This window comes from Panthera leo, chromosome A3, assembly GCF_018350215.1.
Source record: "Panthera leo isolate Ple1 chromosome A3, P.leo_Ple1_pat1.1, whole genome shotgun sequence".
Lineage (NCBI taxonomy): Eukaryota > Metazoa > Chordata > Mammalia > Carnivora > Felidae > Panthera > Panthera leo.
In genome coordinates, this window is record NC_056681.1 from 132,576,713 (window position 1) to 132,597,691 (window position 20,979).

Genomic DNA, 20,979 nt, shown 5'->3' on the forward strand with positions numbered 1-20,979 from the left:
TATATACAATGCAGCGTTAGCTTAACTGATTCACACTGTCACCCATTTAGGTTCTTCATGAGAAAGGCAGGTGATATGTTCAAGAAAGTGGCACGGGGAGATTTCAGGAACATGCCCTACTTGAGTAAACATTTTCTGGAGGCGGAGAGGCTGAGGGAGAAAGGGCGCACCCCCCCCTCCTCTTGGGGCGCCGCTCCCCCTACCCTGAGGCAGTCGGTCACGCTGAGCTCGGGCAAGGGCACAGCACCCTGAAAGCCAAGCCTGCTGCCTTTTCTGACTTGCACTGGTGAGCAGGCCCACTAACATTGAAGAGACAAATAGTCCAGTATTTTTATATAAATAACGTAGCAGATATTCTAAAGGTTCCCAGAGAGTCTATTAGATCTTGGAATAAAGGTTTCACTTTTAATCCTAAGTATTTATATCAGAAGATTCAAACATGATGGCATATGGATTCCTCGGCTGCCCGAAAAACGCCAGGGCGGCGTGTGGAACGCTATCTACCAGCCAAACGCAACGCCGTCTCCAACTCGAAAGGAGTCCCTTCCGCCGGCATCCGCCCACGCCTGCGATGCACCTGCTTCCGGTGGGTAAGACCTACGTGAGACCTTCATGAACTCGCTGGGGGGGGGGGGGGGCGGTGTGCCCTTAGATCTCAGTGAGGGTGAGTTTGTACGACCCCCCCACTTCCTCAATCTGCAGCTGGAAGGTGTCTTCATTGGAGTAATGCTTCACGATGTTGTCGTCCATGTTCACCAGAATCCTGGAAGACGAGCGAGACCCTTGTGCTCATCCCTGCCCGACGGCGAGCCAGACCCGGTTTCCCAGTCAGCGCCGCCGCTTACTGGCTGCAGCACGGGAGGTGCGTCATTTACAAAACCTCCCCGAGCCTCGATCCCCTCATCCGTGGAACGGGGGTAACCACGGTGCCTACCTTGAGGGGCTCAAGTAAAGCGCTTCTAACAGTGCGGGGCCTGGGGGAAAACAAACCGCGCCAGCCTCTTCCCTGTTACCACTTCGGCACGTGGTCACGACTCGATACGCAGGAGCCCTCACGACACACGAACTACGTCTGCGGGAGCAGCACCGCGCCGGGCCGGCTTCCCAAGGCGCATCGGTAAAATTAACCTACGGGATCTGAAGCCACGGCTCCCCGACAAGTCATCTTCCCTGGCAACGTATCCTCAAAGTTTAACCGAACTGCTAGTAAGTCCAACGCTCCCTGGTAGGCCCATCGAGAAAGTTCCAATTAGGACCTGCCTTAGAATTAAGCCACACTCGGCTCACCCATGTCAAACAGCACAGACGCTCAAGTGAAACGGGACTAAAAATGTTCATTTCTGGACGAGGCAGCAACGTCCCGTGATTGAAAACACGATCCAGGACAGGAGAATACAGAAGGAGCAGAGACTGAGCCGGAACCAGGGCCTTGGCACTGACCTCTGCCCGACTGTGGCCGCGGCTCAGGCTCTCTGCACCTCAGCTGCCTTGCGTGTGAACTCCTGACTTACTGAACATCACACCAGCTCACAGGGCAGTGTGGGAACTTAGCGTGCGAAGTGCCCGATCGGGTGCCTGCCTCACGATGAGGGCTCAGTAAACGGGGTAGCGACCGTGGTTACCCTGCCTAAATCTCGTACTGGGCTCTGGGATCTGGAGCCATTTCACTGCTGCCAAGCAAGGCAAGAGCACATAAAAATTTTGCTTGGAAAAAAAGATCCACAAAGTTGTCTCAGAAAGGTAGATCAATTTCGTGTGGATAACTTAAGAAAAAATACATCCTCGCATTCACGTCTGTACAACTCCTTCTAGACTGGGCACAAACGCACGTGAATAGCGTCCATGTGACGTGAGACTGATGTTATTTACGGGGAGGAGAAATGCCAGTTAATGCTTACCCTTTTTTACATTTCTTGAATATTTTCCCAATCTTGTCATGGGGCACATCATACTTGTCTGAGATCTAAAAGAACCAAGAAAAGTAATTACAAAATGCTAATCTCATGGCTTTAAAACACAAACTATAAATACTGTGCCCAGTCACTCAGCTTTCTGTCTTTCAAAAATGCACGTGCAAAGACATACACGAAACCACGCATATCCCCGGGGGGTGGGGGCGGGGGCGTTACCTGCCTTTGGAGGGGCTGCAATCGGGTGCCTGTCACTTCCCCCCAGTTTGCTGAAGTCCCTAAGTGTCCTGTATGGTCATCCTTTTAGAAAACGAACACTTCATAGAGAGCTTTAGGTTTATAAACAATTGAGCAGAAAGCACACAGCTGCACACCCACCGGACCCTGGGTGCCACCATCTCACGTCCCTGCGGGGGCTTTCGCCGTCCGTGAGGAGACAACATCGCTCCAGCATCATAACTAGCATCCACAGTTCCCATTAGGTTCACACTCTCCGGCTTTTGAGAAGCGTGTAAGGGCACGTAGCCACACCGTCACGAGTATTCTGATCAAGTGTAGAAATCAACACAAGTGACTGTCCTCATCAGCAGAGACCCTCCCTTCGAGTACCACGGGACGCGGTGACGACGGACGAGCGTCCGGCACAAAGCAGGAGTTCGCTTCCAGAAGGAAACAAACATTTCAATGTCCCACAGCCCACAGGAAACGTCCAAGTCCCTGATCACAAGCCAGGAAGGGCGCCTCGGCCAGATCTACCCGAGGCCTCTCCAGGGAGAACACAGACTTTCACGAAACCATCAGGGCTCCGGCCCCTGTGGCTGCAGCCGCTGGGGTGGGGCCCTCCGCCCCTCCCGGGCCCCAGCTCCCCCACCCCCCTTGCTACCGTCGGCGAGGGTCCACACGGAGCAGGGAAATCAGTACAGGGCCAAGTCTGCAGGCTTCCTATGAGCGCCCAGAGGCTATCTTGAGAGAGAGAGGATGAATTAATCCGAGGATGAGCGGACTCCGTCTGGGCCAAATGCTTTATTCAGAATTGTGCAGACCATCCCTAACCTGGGGCCACAGCTGACCTTCCATACGAAGAGCAGAACTCAAGGCGGCACGGAGAAAGGCCAGAAGGCCAGCCTTCGGACCGCTTTCGGGCTCACAAAACAGCCCTTTCAGCCCACATCCAAGCTCTCGTACGAACAGATCCACTTCCTCTTGTTTTAAAAAAATGATCAATGTTTATCTTTCAATTTTCTTAATGATTTTTTTTAAAGTTTATTTATTTCGAGAGAGCGAGAGAGCGAATGCACGAGCAAGGGGGGGGGCGGAGAGAGAGGGAGGGAAAGAGGGAGAGAGAGAATCCCAAGCAGGCTCCGCGCTGCGAGCGCAGAGCCTCACACAGGCCTCGAACTCGCAAGCCGTGAGACGGTGACCTGAGCCGAAGCTGGACGCTTAACCGACTGAGCCGCCCAGGCGCCCCAAACAAATCCACCTCTTTTCTGTATCACTGGCTAGTAATTCCTCGGGTGTTTGTGGAACGTCCATTAGGAAACCCCAGCCCCAAGAGGCACGTGACACTGACAAATTCTCTACGGGCTACAAGCAAGTTGTATCTGCACAGTAAAGTCTCGACCATTCTCATTTCTTCTCTCTCCATAATTAAGAGTTTGCGTGGTTCTAAATGAGGAAGACAAGGTAAGAAAGGGTAACCGAGGAGAAATCGCAGGAAGCTGAAGAACAACACAAAGCAGAGGCTAACGGTGGCACTGGCTGTGGTGGGGGAAGGAAATAGGCTGGGAGATGCCCCTGAGCTCAGGGTCCCCGAGAGACTGTGGTTCCCCCAGCCTTCATCCCTGTACCCCGCCACTTTCTTTTTCTTCACTGCATTTATCAGTGCCTGGAAAATTACTTACTAGTTTCTTTGCCCATTTAAAAAAATTTCCTTTTTCTTATTTTTAGAGAGAGAGAGAGGGCACACGTGAGCCAGGGAGAGGGGCGGAGGGAGGGAGAGAGAATCTTCAGCAGGCTCCACACTAAGGGCTCAATCCCATGATCCTGGGGTGACGACCCGGGCCGAAATCAAGAGTCAGACGCTCAACCTGCCGAGCCCCCCGGGCGCTCCTTCTCTGCCTATTTTATTGTCCCCACCTTCCTAACTAGCACCCAAACTCCATTTGGCAATGTGTCACTTACTCTTGTAACTCGAGAAGCCGGGACGCTATCCGGCATAAGGCAGATGCTTAACAAATATTGTTAACTGAATTGAACGCACCGCAGCTGCCCGGAGAACCAGAGGAAACAGGTTTCTAGCCCGGTTACGCACATGCTCTGAGCTCAAAGATGCCTATGACCTACAGGGGGCTGGTAGATATCAGGATACAGTGTAGATTCCTTGAATTTTGTCCTGGCGCAAAGCCAAAATGGGCTCCTCCTCACGCCATCTCTTGCTGAAGTCCCAGAAGGCCCGGCTGGGGTAACTTTATTCACTGCTGAGGTCTTGTGAGAAAGACTTACGGTTATCATGGGCTGCACGTCTACATTTTCAAAAATAGGCTTTGGGTAAGGACTTGACGTGAGCTCCGTCGTTCCCCAGGATCGGGCGTCTCAAAGGTCGACCAAGGAGCCACTGTTTTTATGTATGACATTTTCAAAGATCTCTATTTGATTAAAAATAATTTTTGTGCGTGTCTAAATGGTTTGTTAAGTGGCAATCTGCTTTTAACCAAGTATGTAACAAACTACGACACGGATCAGGGTGCCCGGGTGGCTCGGTCGGTTAAGAGTCCGTCTTCGGCTCAGGTCACGATCTCACAGTCAGTGTGAGTCCCCCATCGGGCTCCATGCGGACGGTGTGGAGGCTGCTTCGAGTTCTCTCTCTTCCCCGCCCTCTCTCTACTCCTTCCCCCACTTGCACTCTCTCAAAATAATTAAACCTAAAAAAAGAGTAGAATGTTTAAAAAAACAAACGAACAAGCAAAAACCACTGCACCGACCATCGCAAAAGCACTCAATTCAGGGGCGCCTGGGTAGCTCAGTCGGTTGAGCATCTGACTTCAGCTCAGGTCACGACCTCACAGTGTGTGAGTTCGAGCCCTTGCATCAGGCTTGCTGCTGACAGTGCAAGAGCCTGCTTGGGGTCCTCTGTCCCCCTCTCTCTCTGCCCCGCCCCCAAATATATAAAACATTAAAAAAAAAAACCCCAAAAACAAAAGCGCTCAATTCAGTTCAGTAGACATCAGTCAGAGGTTACCGTCTGCCAACTAGTGTGCTGGGTGAGACCCTGTGAGGCCCGGCGGGGATGGCCCGGCAGATGACTCAGGGCCACGTGTGGCTGGATGAAACGTGGGCCGTGCCACACAGCACAGGCTGCAGAGATTTCAGTATAACAGAGAATCTGGAAGGTCTGATAAAGTTTGTTTCAGAGAAAACTTCTACTTAAGCGGGTTTTACTTTTGAAAGAGGGTTTCCAAGTTTCCACTACTTACAGCCTCCATCAAGCCTTTCAAAGACGGAGTCTTAAGCATCAGGGCATCGAAGACTTCCTCTGACTCCTTCCGCACATACAGCAGCACTAATTCCCAGCCAGGAGTACAGCAGCGGGGAGAGAGAAGGGACGCGGTTATTCATATGAGCCAAATAAGAGACTCTGGAGATCGGTTGAAATCAAAAGAGGCATCTGCATCAGGAACGGTAAACATGAACCCAAATCAACTCCATCTTGAGGAACATGGCTCTCAGCTTCTTGCAACTCTGCTGGAAGCCCAAGCTTCAAGCCAAGAGCTGGCCTGAGGGAAGAATGCTCGAGAAAGTCAAGCCAGACAGGGTTGGTTTGGGCAATTCATGCTCTTGACAGAGTCAGAATTCACTTCTACCTGAAAGCTCCCACCAGAAATGTGAACCAACGCACCTCTCTTTGGTTCTTCCACCCGAGTCAGCTTAGCGGGAGTTGGAATGGCAAAGTCATCCTCTGATCCGTACGGACCCCTTTTCAAGTTAGACCTGCGGGCAGTCCAAACGAGGCGATCAGTGACGCCGACTGAAAACATCGCTTGCGGGAACAAAAGAGAGATTTAGGGTACGTCACCGAAGTTTAGATTTAACACGACCTTGGTTCTTTGCCTGGTCCAGCTTCCTCAGTCTGTGGATGAAAACCTGAGGCCCAAGGGAAGACAGTGACCGAACCAGCTCACACAACTCAATGGCAGAGCCGGGACTACACTCAGGTCACCTGCCAGACACCCTCCACTGCTCTCACACTAGATCAAGCTGCCTTCTCAGGAACGCAGGGCTTCTTCTCAGGAAACATTTTATGGAGGAGGTAGGACCTGAGATACGTACGTCAAGGTGCTAACAGAGGAGAGAACACGTCAACCGAGGGGGGAAGGGTAGCCACAGAGCCGGGCTGGCTAAGATACGATGCCCTGCAGGAAGACAAATCCAGAAGGCTGGACTCTACTTTGGAATGCCTTGATCATCTGGCTATAGGAATTTCCGGCTTAATGCTGCAGGCATTTAGGGAATCTTTCAAAGGTTCGTGAGACGAGAATGCTGTACTCAAAGCGTGTGTGTGGTGGAGACTGGAGGGGACTCCGGGACCCGCAGCAGAACCCGGGAGGGGACCCTGGAGACCATCACAGCATAAAATCCCAAAGGGTCAGAATACAGTAGTGTCTGTGCAAAGAAAGAGGGGAAGGAGACACCGCTGAGGACTGAGTGGTTCCGAGGCTCAGTCACAGGGTGCAAGTTCTACGCCGTGAGGGAGGTCAGTGGGGGCGAGCGGGGAAACAGTCCCGTAACTGGAAGTGAAGAAAGGGAGTGCTTGGTTTTGAGCAGAACGACTCTTCAAGCACAGGGATTGGGCCTTAAAATACTCAGCGTGTCCGTCTCAGTTGCCGGCACATCCAGACCTCCCCTGAGAGCACACGAGGAGTTAGAGGCAGTGGAGGACTGGCCTTCAGACAAAAAGGCTCCATAGGCAACGTGGGTCTGAAGGGGGAGCCCGGAAGAGGGGACCGGCCCCTCAACATGGTAGAGCGCTGAGGAGGGGGTCTGGGGCGCGGGCAGTCAGGACCCGAGCGGACCAAGGAGGGCGCCCGTGTGCTGGGGGAGGGGGGTGACGGCAACGGCGCGAGAGTCAGGAGCACACCCAGGGCCGGGCTCCCTCTGGAGAAGGAGCAGGTTCTCAAGCTGGGAAGGGAAAACACAAGCCCCTGGAAGACATCGTGCCTGAAGGCGCGAGGAAGGCGCTCCAGGAGCTGGGGGCAGGGTCACGTCAGGGGACCCAGGGGCGGCTTGAAGGGGTCCGCCGACCTACTGCGACAATGCGAGCAAGTAAATGACGTGCGACTTGTTGAATAAAGTTGGAAACCAGGAGCCCGTACCGATATAAAGAAAAAAATGAGTAAATTCAAAGTCTGATGAGGAATGAGATCTTTAACAGCCACAAAGCACCTCCCCACAAACCACTGATTACAAAATAGCTTCGCGGGGAGAAGCCTGGCAGACGCGGCCCTGATCCAGTGATCCGAGTGAACAGCACGAGCAGGGGGTAACACGGAAACTATGCCACCTGACAGGACGCACAGAGGATGCACCATTATGTCTGCGAAATTCCTGCCGAGGTGCAGAGTCCTCTGAATCTAATCATGAGAAAACAACGAACAAACCCAAACTGAAGGACATTCTAAGCAACGGGTTTCTAATCTTCAGAAGTAGTGGGTCAGGAAAGTCAAGGAGAGACTGGACTGTCTGAGGCTGAAGGAGACAACTGAGTACACGGGGTCGGAATCGGATCCTTTTACAACCGGCAAAACTCGAATGGGGAACGAGGACTGGCTGGGACTAATGTCTTGTTAATATCCCGACTCTGTTATGTGGGAGACTGTCCTCGTTTGCAAGAAATACACGCGTGTTTAGGAATGGTGGGTCACCGAGTTTGCAAAGGACTCAGGAAAACATTAGTTCTTTGTATTATACTTGCAATTTTTCTGTAATTTTGAGATTGATTACAGATAAAAAGAACCTGTTAAACAAAACAGGGGCACCTGGCTGGCTCAGTGGGTTAAGCATCCAACTTTGGCTCAGGTCATGATCTCGAGGTTTGTGAGTTCGAGCCCCGCAGCGCTTTGGATCCCCGTCCCCCCCTCCTTTGTCCCTCCCCTGCTCATGCTCTCTCTCCCTCTCTCAAAAATAAACAAACATTTAAACAAAATAAAACAAAACAGAAGCCTTACCCTTCACCCTCCAGTTCTTCTGAGGCCAGAGGAAGGACCTAAAACCAAAAAAATAGACAGCTTTTCAAGTATATGCTCAAACTATTTCAGACCATTAAGTGACTTATTCCTAAAATGAAAATAATTTTGAATTTGACCAACCTCGTCCACCATCCTTTAGCCTTATTTTTCAATTACCAGACTCTTACAGGTATCTTGAACTCCTCTAAGCCAGCGGCTGGGAAACTGTGGCCCACGAGCCGAGTCTGGCCCAATGCCTGTTTATATAAATAAAGTACGTAGCGGCAAACAGCCACACTCAGTCACTGGCATGCTGTTTATGGCTGTTTTGGCACTACAGTGGCAGAGCTGAACAGTCACGTCAGACACTGTGCAACCCCAAAAGCCTGCAATATTTACTACTGGAGCCTTTACAGAGAAAGTTGGCTGACCCCCTGCTCACCAGAAGCTTCTCATTAGAAACTGGATACACCGGCAATGCCCCCCACCCCCACCCCAGAACTCTAACTAAAGTCATGAGCCCAGAGAAATCTGGGCACCAAGTGCACGGCAGGGTCTCTTCTGCATACTTTTTTGAGCTCTGCACAGAAAGCAGGCTCTACTCTATGCAAGCTGTTATCTCTACGAGGCTTCTGCTCAAAGCAGGGTGTGGCTAGTTTCACGTCAGTTGCCAAGATCCTGCGACCCATGTGCCGACTGCGATTCAGTAACCAAAACCACGAAAAGAGCCTTTGGGCGTTCTTTCTGCCCTCAGGGCCTCTACCCTAGGGACTCCTCTGGCTTTTCCCTCCTGCCCAGAACCACACGAGTTAAATCCACAAGATCACAGACTCAGACTTCAAATTATGTTACTATTCCGGCATCTTTAAATGAACAAAGATACAAATACGCACGTACAGAGTGAAGCTGCCGCTGACGGGCTTGATCCCGCATTTCTGTCAACAGTGCTTACACACACTTCCCAACTGAATGTTCCAGACAGCTGACCCGTAACACTGGTCAAACCTCGCTAAATTTTGGCCTCTGTTTACAACTAACGCCAAAGACCTTCTCTGTGTCGAGTCTTAGCTCCTCACCACCGCCCCGGGATCCGGGATCCTGGTTACTTACGTGAGTTCCCCGCTGAAGGTTGGCAAAGTGCACATCGGGAATGAAAAGGACAGGCTGAGTGTCCAGATCAACAAAGGGTTTGAAAACCGTGATATCCATTCGTTTGTGAGAGGGAAGCAGTGGCACTTTGACGTCGGAAACTGAAAAAGAAAAAAAAAAACAAAACGCGGACACCCTGGTCAACAGCTTATATACACAGACTAGATACAGGCCACAGAGCACTTTGCTCAGATTTAAGAAACTTAAACTGCAGCACTATATAAGGTACAGGTCACGTTGCCTAAACAAAGAAGAAAAGCACGGTTTATGTGAAGAAATGTGTTGCTTGTATTCATACTACAATCAATTGAACGTCTTACCAAAATCAGAGAAAAGGCTATTTTTAAATATAGACAGACACAGAAAGAAAATTTGAAGCAGCATGTTTAATTTCTGTCTGAAAGGCTAAAGCTTAAAACTGCATACACATAACTCAGAAGTAATTTCACCTTAGCTATCCTGATCAAACAGCTGACGTTCTAACAGCAATGCACTCTGGTCTTTCAGAGCCCACCGCACCTTTAGACCTCCAACTTGACCTCAGAACTTAACCTTAGAGAAGCTCAAAATAAGTATGACTGTCTAGGTTTTTTATTTATTCAATTGTAGACTCCGTTTTCCCCTGTCATCTGCTCTGCAGTGCTCGGTGATGAGCCCTCCTGGGCGTCTGTACGTGGATGCCGGTCGGGGGGCCTGACCAATGTGCTACGGGGCAAAGGTCTGCTGAGCCAGACAGACTGTTCAGAGACCAGGTGCTAGCGGCCCACATGCTGCCGATGGGACACTACTGCCACAGAGCAGCATTTTCTTCCCCTTGTAGTTGAGAGATACAGGATTTTGTGAATATGAACACTGGTTACATGGGAGGAAGGAAGGAAGGAAGGAAGGAAGGAAGGAAGGGAGAGAGGAAGGAAGGGAGGGAGGGAGGAGGAAGGGAAGAAGGAAGGAAGGGAAGGAAGGAGGGAGGGAAGGAAAGAAGGAAGGAAGGAAGGAAGGAAGGAAGGGAGGAAGGAAGGAAGGAAAGAAGGAAGGAAGGGAGGGAGGAAGGAAGAAAGGAAGGGAGAGAGGGAGAGAGGGAGGAGGAAGGGAAGGAGGGAGGAGGAAGGGAAGGAGGGAGGGAGGGAGGAAGAAAGGGAGGAAGAAAGGGATGGAGGGAGGGAGAAAGGGAGGGAGGGAGGGAGGAGGAAGGGAAGGAGGAAGGAAGGAAGGAAGGAAGGAAGGAAGGAAGGAAGGAAGGAAGGAAGGGAAGGAGGAAGGAAGGGAGGGAAAAGGGAGGGAGGAAGGAAGGGAGGAAGGGAGGGAGGAAGGAAGGGAGGGAGGGAGGAAGGAAGGGAGGGAGGGAGGAAGGAAGGAAGGAAGGAAGGAAGGAAAGAAGGAAGGAAGGGAGGGAGGGAGGAAGGAAGGGAGGGAGGGAGGAGGAAGGGAAGGAGGAAGGAAGGAAGGGAAGGAAGGAAGGAAGGAAGGGAAGGAAGGAAGGAAGGAAGGAAGGGAGGAAGGAAGGGAGGAAGGAAGGAAGGAAAGAAGGAAGGAAGGAAGGGAGGGAGGAAGGAAGAAAGGGAGGGAGAGAGGGAGGGAGGGAGGAGGAAGGGAAGGAGGAAGGAAGGGAAGGAGGGAGGAAGAAAGAAAGGGAGGGAGGGAGGGAGGGAGGGAGAAAGGGAGGGAGGGAGGGAGGAGGAAGGCAAGGAGGAAGGAAGGAAGGGAAGAAGGGAGGAAGGGAGGGAAAAGGAAGGGAGGGAGGAAGGGAGGGAGGAGGAAGGGAAGGAGGAAGGAAGGAAGGGAAGGAAGAAAGGGAAGGAAGGAAGGAAGGAAGGAAGGAAGGAAGGGAGGAAAAAAGGAAGGAAGGAAGGGAGGAAGGAAGAAAGGGAGGGAGGAAGGAAGGAAGGAAGGAAGGGAGGGAGGAAGGAAGAAAGGGAGGGAGAGAGGGAGGGAGGAGGAAGGGAAGGAGGAAGGAAGGGAGGGAGGGAGGAAGGAAGGAAGGAAGGAAGGAAAGAAGGAAGAAGGGAGGGAGAAAGGGAGGGAGGGAGAGAGGGAGGGAGGGAGGAGGAAGGGAAGGAGGAAGGAAGGAAGGAAGGAGGGAGGGAGGGAGGAAGGAAGGAAGAAAGGGAGAGAGAAAGGGAGGGAGTGAGGGAGAAAGGGAGGGAGGGAGGAGGAAGGGAAGGAGGAAGGAAGAAAGGGAGGGAGAAAGGGAGGGAGGGAGAGAGGGAGGAAGGGTGGGAGGAGAAAGGGAAGGAGGAAGGAAGGAAGGGAAGGAGGAAGGAAGGGAGGGAAAAGGAAGGGAGGGAGGAAGGAAGGGAGGAAGGAAGGGAGGAAGGGAGGGAGGGAGGGAGGGAGGGAGGAAGGAAGGAAGGAAGAAAGAAAGAAAGAAAGAAAGACTGAAAGCAAGCAAGCCTTTCCAGTGAAATGTCCAAACAGGAGGGCTACAGATTCTAAAATGTTAGAATACTGTATATAGGAAAACGACACTCATTCAGGAGTAAGACGTCCTGAATTCTCAAGGGCATTAGCATTATTCTTCAAAATCTAGACAAGTCCCAATTTTATCATCAGCTATTCAGATAGAATATGTGTTATTTTTCAGGACTGGAATCAGCAACCCGAACTAAAACTAACAGCCAAAATAGTCTGAACTCTGGAAAAACTCAAGAATCCTTTCCCGTAGTTCCGCGAGAAAATCCCTTAGTTCGGCCATTCGGCTGGTTTTGTAACTGGTAAAGGAAGCAATGCTACCACTTCCCAGTACTAAGCATCCACGATTATATGTTCTGCTTGGAAACACAGTGGCCATTCTGAATGCAAAAGGTCTGAAACACTTGGCGGAAACATTTCTACTTACAGGCATTCAACTGGGAGCTGGGGTCAGTACACTTGCCTTTTCTTTTGCTTTGCTTTCGTTCTTCATCCCTGATTTTCCTTTCAGCTCCCTACAGGTCAAGAGAAGACAAGGCACGATTCTTTATCTGATCCTCTTTAAAATATTGAACCCTAATCTGACTAATGGGGAAAAAAAATCTCTGGAGATGAACGCCATTATTTATTATATTCATGGAGCTTATAGCGTTTCCTCTAAAAAGCCTGTTCTTAAAACCATGCGTAACTATGTGAAACCATGGGGAAACAACATTTACTTAAAAAACCAATAAACAAAGCAAAATCCCCTCCACAATGCATGTGGTCAGGTTAAATGAAAAGCTGAGAAAATCTGCTAATGTACCACATTGCCTTCAAGAACATCAGAGACCGTTCCCATTGTCTGGCAGACAAGCTGACCCCTGCTTCGAGTGTACGTCCCTACGTGGGCAATGACATCACTGAAAGCTGGGATCCTGTCCAAGGACCTGGCGTCAACCGAATGACAGATCTGACTGCTGTAACTCACAAGCGCAAGGATTTAACTAGAAATCTGCATCATCACTTCAAAGAGAAAAAGTGGACTCGTCGTCCGATAGAGGGAGCATATGTACATGCCGTGTATCGATTATACGAACGGCGTTGCCATGCAGTTGAACCCGCAAAAATAAAAAACCGTGTTACTAACAAACATGACCTGAAATTAAGCAAGTCCGTATAATAAAAAACACAACTACTAATTAATCATTTGACTTCATCTGGTAGCATTTATTTCTGGGTGGCATAGGTTTCTTTACAAAGTCACCCAGTTAAATATGAACAAGTAGCTTATTTTTCTGAAAATAAATTCCCTGACGGCAAAGAGAGGCAATAAAAATCATCCCACGGATCTTGGCACCATTATATAATAAAACCGAGTTTAAAAAACCAAACACAAACCCCCTCCTGACTCTTCTAGAAGGTGCTAATATACTAACATATTGGTAAACACACAACCTACTTTTAGAAACATTGTCATGTGATGCTGATCCAGCACCACCTTCTCGACATGGACACACAGGTAAGTAAGTCTGCTCTCCCCCCACCGTTGTACAGAGTTGGTCTGTGTCTCTCTCGGTCCCTTCCAACAGTTTAACAATAGCTCCATTCTGATGATAAATTACACTTCCCAAATGGTGGTTTTAAAACAATAGGACGTCTCCTCCCATAGTTATCAGATACCTCCATGAAGAATACGGGACTTCTGGGGCGCCTGGGTGGCTCAGTCGGTTGAGTGTCCGACTTCAGCTTGGGTCATGATCTCACAGCCTGTGGGTTCGAGCCCCGCGTCAGGCTCTGTGCTGACAGCTCAGAGCCTGGAGCCTGTTTCGGATTCTGTGTCTCCCTCTCTCTCTCTCTCTTTCCCCTGCTCGTGCTCTGTCTCTATCTCTCAAAAATAAACAAACGTAAAGAAAAAACTAAAAAAAAAAAAAGAACACGGGACTTCCCCTTCCACTCAAGGTGGGTGCCTCACAGATCATTTACCCTCTACCCTGAACAGAAAAAAGATGGCTGCACACAGCAAGGATTTTTAAGGCCTGGGCTACCAGGCAACAAAGAGCAGGGCTCCCTGAAACGGGAAACCAGCAAGACAAGCCCTCCAGGTGCGGACTGCCTTCACAACTCCTGGGCTGCAGCACAGGGAGGGGCGTCCACAGGTGGGCCCTGTCTAGGTTCCCTGGGTCGAGACAGAGTTGAAAATCCAGACAGATCAAGGAAGCAGGACAAAGTAGCAAAGGGAAAGAGTTACCCCAGGAAGGACTCCAGAGATCTGTGGAGGGTCCCCTCAAGTAGTCAGCAGAATACTGAGATAAATGGGTGTTATTATGAAAGTTACCCAAGGGTGGGGGGAAAGCCCTCAGTAAAGACGAGAAAACAGTGCCCGAAACTCACTGAAAATAGTGCCTGTTCCCGCCAGTCAGACTGGAGAAACTTAAAATTCACAGGGCAGTGGGTAGAACAGTCAGGAAATAATTAGCTGACAGTGAGCACTGTTCCTGACCCACCTATCAAATCGTAACGGTGAGACCTGCAGGGGATCAAAATGTTTCCAAGTAACTTTACCTGCTCTCAGGACAAAGCTTGAGAAGATTCAGAGGATTACAAAACCATGCAGCACCTGACAAGATAAAGCTCACAATGTCTGGTGTCCAGTGAGATGGCCAGGCACGTAAGGAAGCAGGGAAACGTGACCGTCTGAGGAGGACAGCAAACCACTGAAAGCACCCAAAATGGACACAGAATTCGGGCAAGGACATTAACATGGTTACTATAACTGCATTCCGTATGTCCAAAAAGTCAGTGAAAAAACAACATATTGAGATATGAAAGATGTAAAACAGATCCAAACTGATCTTCCAGAGACGATAACTACAACGTCTTGAGATGAAAAACACACTGGATGGGATTAGGAGCAGGTCAGACAAGGCAAAGGCAAAGAGTGATGAACTTTACTTAGGACATTAGCACGGAAACTATCCAAAACGAATCAGAGACAGAAAGTCATCCTAGAAAATGAAAAGAGCACGAGTGAGCTGTGGGACTTTAAGCAGCCGTACACGTACATGTGCAACTGGCAATCTCAAAGAAGGACACAAGAACAAACATATCTGAAGAAACAATGGCTGGAAGTTTTTTCAAATAGGATGAAGACTATAAACACACAGATCCAAGAAGCTCAACAAACTCGAAGTACAAGAAATGTAAAGAAACACGTCAAATTGTTCAAAACCAGTAAGAAGAGAAAAATCTAAAAAGGGTCACAGAAAAATAGGCACATTGAACAAAGATACCGATGAGAGCAGATTTCTCATTGGAAATGTAAGCCTGACAACAACAGAGTCATGTCTTTCAAGCACTGAAGGAAAAAGCAGGCAACCAGAATTTTATACCCAGCAAAAGGAGCTTTCAAGATCAGAGGTGAGGGGCGCCCGCCCGCATGGCTCAGTTGGTTAAGCACCTGACTTCAGTTCAGGTCACAGTCTCACAATTTGTGAGCTCAAGCCCCACTTCAGGCTTTGCGGGGACAGTGTGGAGCCTGCGTGGGATTCTCTCTGCCCCTCGCTCACTCATGCCCTCTGTCTCTCTCAAAAAATAAAAACCAGAGGTGAAACACTTTTCATACGTACGAAAGCTGGAAGGTTCATCACAGACTCTGCAAGAAATGTTAAAGGAAGTCCTATGGCATTACAGGAAGCCATTTAAGTTCACGCTGTTTCACTTTCTCACACAACAACTGAAGAGACTGATCTTGGGCAATCACCTCAGGCCATGACCTAAAAAGTTGATGTATGACATCTGTTTCTGGCTACAGCTACGGTGAGTATCACTCTGATGAAGAAAACTATCTGTAGGAAATAAATGTCAATGATGTTTTTCTCTGTATGGATAAACTACGGAGATAGATATATATATATATATATATATATATATATATATATATATATATATATATATATATATATAAGCTTGTAGAAAGAGAAGCTGCCAAATTTTCAAGAGTTAGAGATCCAATTCCTGTTCCTGTTTTGTCTGAAAAGCTGCTAAATCACTGCTGCTTCTGAAATAACAGAAAATCCCATTCATCAAACCAGTTGAGCAATTCATAATAAAGTACTAAGAAAACCTTCTTCTTAGGAGAGAAAAACAACGCAAGTACCTCTGCAGGATACGAAAAGAGGTCTTATTTCCAGTTTCTTACTGCAGATGTAGACCAGATTCATAGAATGTGAGAGTTTTAAGAACCAGCAGAGAAAAATGAATTCACAGGCACCAAACAATAGGTGAGTAAAATCTTAGAAAGGCGGGAATCAAGGAGGCAGGCGGGATATTCCACGGAGAAGAGGCAGCACGAGACGATGCAGAACAGCAGAAGCGGGTGCCTGGGTGGCTCAGTCAGTTGAGGGTCTGACTCTAGCTCAGGTCATGATCTCATGGTTCATGAGTTTGAGCCCCACACTGGGCTCTCTGCTGTCAGCTCGGAGCCTGCTTTGGATCCTCTGTCCCCCCCTCTCTGCCCCTCCCTGTTTGTGCTCTCTCGAAAATAAATAAAACATGCAAAAGAAAAAACAGCAGAAGCAATTACGACCGTAAGGGGCAACAGCAGTTACAACAAGATACACAAGAATCAAGGTGTGAGGTCATAGAGGAGTTTCATGTGGTTGAAGGATTCAAGGACTTCAAAAATTAACACACAGCAATGCATATTTTCTTCCCATGCAGGATTTTATAGCAACCCTGAGCTCTGAGGTAGACTCTGGGGATGAAAACTGTGTGTAAATCACCTCCCACGTCCCTCAGATACCTTGCAATTAAATGACACTTCCTACCACTGCTATGTGCCATAAGGGAGGCAAAGGGGAAAGGAGACCAACAATTTTCATCCCCGTGGAGATCTCTGCTCCAGCAAAAGGGAAAAATTGGGTCATTTTAGGGGCCTTACAAAGACAGCATATGCAGGAAGGCTGAAGGTATCCGGGCATTCAGACAGGCCACACAAAGCACTGCTAGGTACAGACGCGTAGTTTCTAACTACAGCTTTGTGTGATCTCCTTTTACCAAAATGGTACGGAGCTTACACACAAGTAATGGGAAAAAAAGAAAATAGTGACTGGCCTACACAGTGGCCATGCTATCCAAGACCTTGGATAATATGCTCCTACCCCACGTGATCTAAATGAACCGGTGAGTAGGCAAGCAGCAACTCCAGAAGATGAAATCATGTGTTGTCCCAAACCACACTCAATGTTGCAACTCTGAAGAAAAGTTGTACATCGGCACACAGGCACACAGCAAAAGAACCGGTTTCTAATCTTTGTACAACCACCGATCAACAAAATATCTTTGTAGGGGCGCCTGAGCAGCTGAGTCATTTAAGCATCCAACTCTTGATTTCGGCTCAGGTCACGATCTCACAGTTTGTGAGATTGAGCCCCTTCACGCTTAGCTTAGAACCTGCTTAAGATTCTCTCTCTCTCCCTCTGCCCCTCTCCCCTGCTCACGCTCTCTCAAAAAAGAAAGAAAGAAAGAAAAAGAAAGAAAGAAAGAAAGAAAGAAAGAAAGAATAAAGAAAGAAAGGAAAACCTGCACATCAAAGGAAATAATCCACAAAACTAAAAATTTAGCAACCTATGGAATGGGAGAAGATATCTGCAAATGACACCTCTGATAAAGGGCTAGTATCCAAAATCTATAAAGAACTTCTCAAACTCAACATCCCCAAAATAAATCATCCACTTAAGAAATGGGCAGAAGACATGAAGATATTTTTCCAAAGAAGACATACAAATGGCTAACAGACACATGACAAAATGCTCGATATCACACATCATTAGAGATATACAAATCAAACCCACAATGAGATACCACCTCACACCCGTCAGAATGCCTAAAGTTAACAATTCAGGAAACAACAGAAGTTGGCAAGGATGCGGAGGAAGGGGAACCCTCTTACACTGTTGGTGGGAACGCAAACTGGTGCAGCCACTCTGGAAAACGGTGTGGAGGTCCCTCAGAAAGTTAAAGACAGAACTATCCTATGACCCAGCAATTGCACTAGTAGGTATTCACCCATAGGATACAGAAATACAGATTTAAAGGGGCACAGGCACCCCGATATTTATAACAGCATTATCAACAGCCAAACTATGGAATGAGTTCAAATGTCCATCGACTGATGAACGGAAAATGTAGCAGGTGTGCACGCACACACACACACACACACACACACACACACACACACAGACACTGGAATATTACTCAGCCATCAAAAAGAATGAAATCTGTTGGGGCGCCTGGGTGGCTCAGGCGGTTGAGTGTCTGACTTCGGCTCAGGTCATGATCTCACGGTCTGTGGGTTTGAGCCCCGCGTCGGGCTCAGTGCTGACAGCTCAGAGCCTGGAGCCTGCTTCCGATCCTGTGTCTCCCTCTCTCTCTGCCCCTCCCCCGCTCTCACTTTGTCTCACTCTCTCAAAAATAAATAAATGTAAAAAAAAATTTTTTTCAAAAAGAATGAAATCCTGCCATTTCCAACGACATGGATAGAACTAGAGTGTATTATGCTAAGCAAAGTAAATCGTGGAATTTAGGAAACAAAACAGATGAACATAGGGGAAGGGAAGGAAAAAGAAAAGAAAAGAAAAACAGAGAGGGACAAGGTGCCTTGGTGGCTCAGTTGGTTAAGCACCAGCCCTTGATTTCAGCTCAGGTCACGATCTCATGACTGGTGGGATCGAGCCCCACGTTGGGCTCCGCGCTGACAGCATGGAGCCTGCTTCGGATTCTCTCTCTCCCTCTCTCTGCCCTTCCCCTGCTCACTTTCTCTCTCTCAAAATAAGTAAACCGAAAAGAAAAGAGGGAGAGGCAAACCATAAGAGACTCTTAACCATAGAGAACAAACTGAGGGTTGCCGGAGAGAAGAGGGTTGGGGGATGAGCCAGATGGGTGATGGGCGTTATAGGGAGGCCACTTGCTGTGATGAGCAGAATCACTAAATTCTGCTCCTGAGACCAATACTACACTAGATGTTAACTAACTTGAGTTTCTTTTTTTTTTTTTCAAGTAGACTTCACACCCAGCGCCGAGCCCGACGTGGGGCTTGAACTCATGACTGTGAGATCAAGGCCTGAGGTGAGATCCAGTCGGACACTTAACCGAGTGAGCCACCCAGGTGCCTCTGACTGGAATTTAAATAAAATCTTGGAAATAAAAAACAAAACAAAAACAAAAACAAAACAAAACAAACCCAAATTCGTTTAAGATCATGAATCGATACTGTTCCTTCTCTGAGAAACTGCTTGTATTTTTACCATCTGACATGGAAAATTCCAGTTCATTCTAACTCATGCTGACATGGTCTAATACAGATATTCTAAGGGTGATCCATGGACCAGGATAAGTCCACAAACTATATGGTCCCAGAATGATACATCAGAAAGAGAGTAAGCACTTGGGAAACAACTAGAATAATTTTAAGTCTGTTGAATAATAAAAAATTGGGGCTTATAGTTTGTAGGCTTTGGACACCTCTTTAGGTTTTCTTTTGCCTGATAAAAGGAATGCAGTATGAAGGAAAGAAATTTGCCTTGGGGTCAGAAATCCCAGCTCCACACTTGATGTGACTCGTCATTTGTAAAACGGAGCATACACGGAAGGGCTGTGGTGGGCAGACTAACAGCTCCTCAAAGATGTAAACAGCCAAATCCTCAGAACCTATGAATATGTCAGCTTGCACAGCAAAGGAGACATTAGGTTGCTAATCGGCTGACGCTGAGAAAAGGGTGAGTGTCCGAGATCGTCTGTGTCAGCCCAGTATAATCACAGGGTCCTTAAAAACAGAAGAACCAGACAAGGAGATGTGACGACGGAAGCAGTGTCAGAGGGATGTGTTGTGAGTCTCCCGGCTTTGAAGGGGGAAGGGACCACCAGCCAAGGAATGCGGGTGCCTCTAGAAGACAGAAAGGCAAGGAAACAGATTCTCCCGTAGAGACTCCAGACAGAGATACAACCTTCTAACAGCTCGATTTGTGCCCGGCGAGATCTGCGTCCGACTTCTGGCCTATAGAACCGTGAAATCACAAATGTGTGCTGGGGGCGCCTGGGTGGCTCAGCTGGTTAAGTGTCCGACTCTTGGCGCCCACAACCCTGGGATCACGTCCTGAGCCAAATCAAGAGTCGGACGCTCAACTGACCGAGCCACCCAGGGGCCCGCCTTCTAAGAATCTTAACAACAGAGAGGGTCGGTTGGTTGGTTTACAGGCTAAAAAGAGGGGATGGCAAAGGATGCGGCCCACGATTTCCTGAGAGGGAAAAGTCACAGCCGTCTTCAGTCTTAGTTCAATGGAGCGCTCACTTCTCTATGGCCAACACACAGGTCCCGAGCAGAGCGCGGTCTGCAATCTTCAACGCCCAGCGGGCCTCACCGCGGCTCCCGGGATCTCATCCAGCCCAGCCCGCGGCTCCGCATCTGACAAAAGTGATCGTTGCCTCTCCAGAGAAAAGAAATGATGCCGAGATCGTTTGGGCCTATACTTTCTCTTTTTGCCTCCTTGCTGCCTGCCGTGCAGAAGAACCTGAATCTCACCTTCTCCTGCTTCAGCCCGCTGGCTGGCGACTTACCAAAGGGCCTGGAGCGGGGGTGAGCCAGTTAAAGGACAGCCCTTTCCGGTTATCCGCACGGAGTCCAGAGACACCGAGTTCAAGAACTCCAGCGTGGCAGCCGCTGTCTACAAGTCCAGTAAGCTGGGCGCCGCCTACGACCGAGCTCATGGCTCCTACGCGCACCGCCTGACTCTACCGACACGCCCAACAAAACGTACTCACTGGACCTTCTAGTGTTTCAGTTAAAATGAGATTTTTTTCCCTCCCCGATATAATGTGTCTTTGCATGGCTATCACAATACTTTCTCATTTAAAATAGGCTACTTAGTATTGTCAGCAATACGTTCACATCAGCCTTAAATATTACGAGGACCTTGGTCATTTTCTGGGAGAAAGAGTCAAAATCACACGCTTCATTCTAAGGGTCCCTACCCAATCTGACAATCTTACCTTGTCACAGAAGACTTTTATCTGGCAGTACGCCCGGTGCACAGGCTTGTTGCTACGGTTGTTATAACTATAGGTGTCAATTTGAATGTTAAGAGGCAACCCCTTCACGCCTTTCTGAGAAGAGAAATCTGTGCTTAAGCAGTTCACAGAGATGAAAACCTGCAGAGGGAAAAAAACGGCATTGTAAGTAATAGGCACCAACAGTCAACCTTAGCAGAGCTTGTAAGAATACTAACATCACTGAAATCACTTAAATATGTTCTAAA

General features: G+C 48.6%; 1 protein-coding gene across 1 annotated transcript in view; it reads right to left on the reverse strand.

The window, feature by feature from the left end:
• Nucleotides 1-492: 492 nt before the first annotated feature.
• GRHL1 (grainyhead like transcription factor 1) overlaps nucleotides 493-20,979 on the reverse strand; it is a 55,215-nt gene continuing 34,728 nt past the window's right edge. The window contains exons 9-16 of the mRNA XM_042933700.1: nucleotides 20,714-20,872; nucleotides 12,150-12,201; nucleotides 9,242-9,381; nucleotides 8,132-8,169; nucleotides 5,806-5,897; nucleotides 5,384-5,469; nucleotides 1,899-1,963; nucleotides 493-763 (exon numbers count right to left, since the gene is read on the reverse strand). Of these exons, the coding sequence (XP_042789634.1) occupies nucleotides 649-763; nucleotides 1,899-1,963; nucleotides 5,384-5,469; nucleotides 5,806-5,897; nucleotides 8,132-8,169; nucleotides 9,242-9,381; nucleotides 12,150-12,201; nucleotides 20,714-20,872 (747 nt within the window). The 3' untranslated portion in view covers nucleotides 493-648. The remainder of the gene's footprint in view (nucleotides 764-1,898; nucleotides 1,964-5,383; nucleotides 5,470-5,805; nucleotides 5,898-8,131; nucleotides 8,170-9,241; nucleotides 9,382-12,149; nucleotides 12,202-20,713; nucleotides 20,873-20,979) is intronic.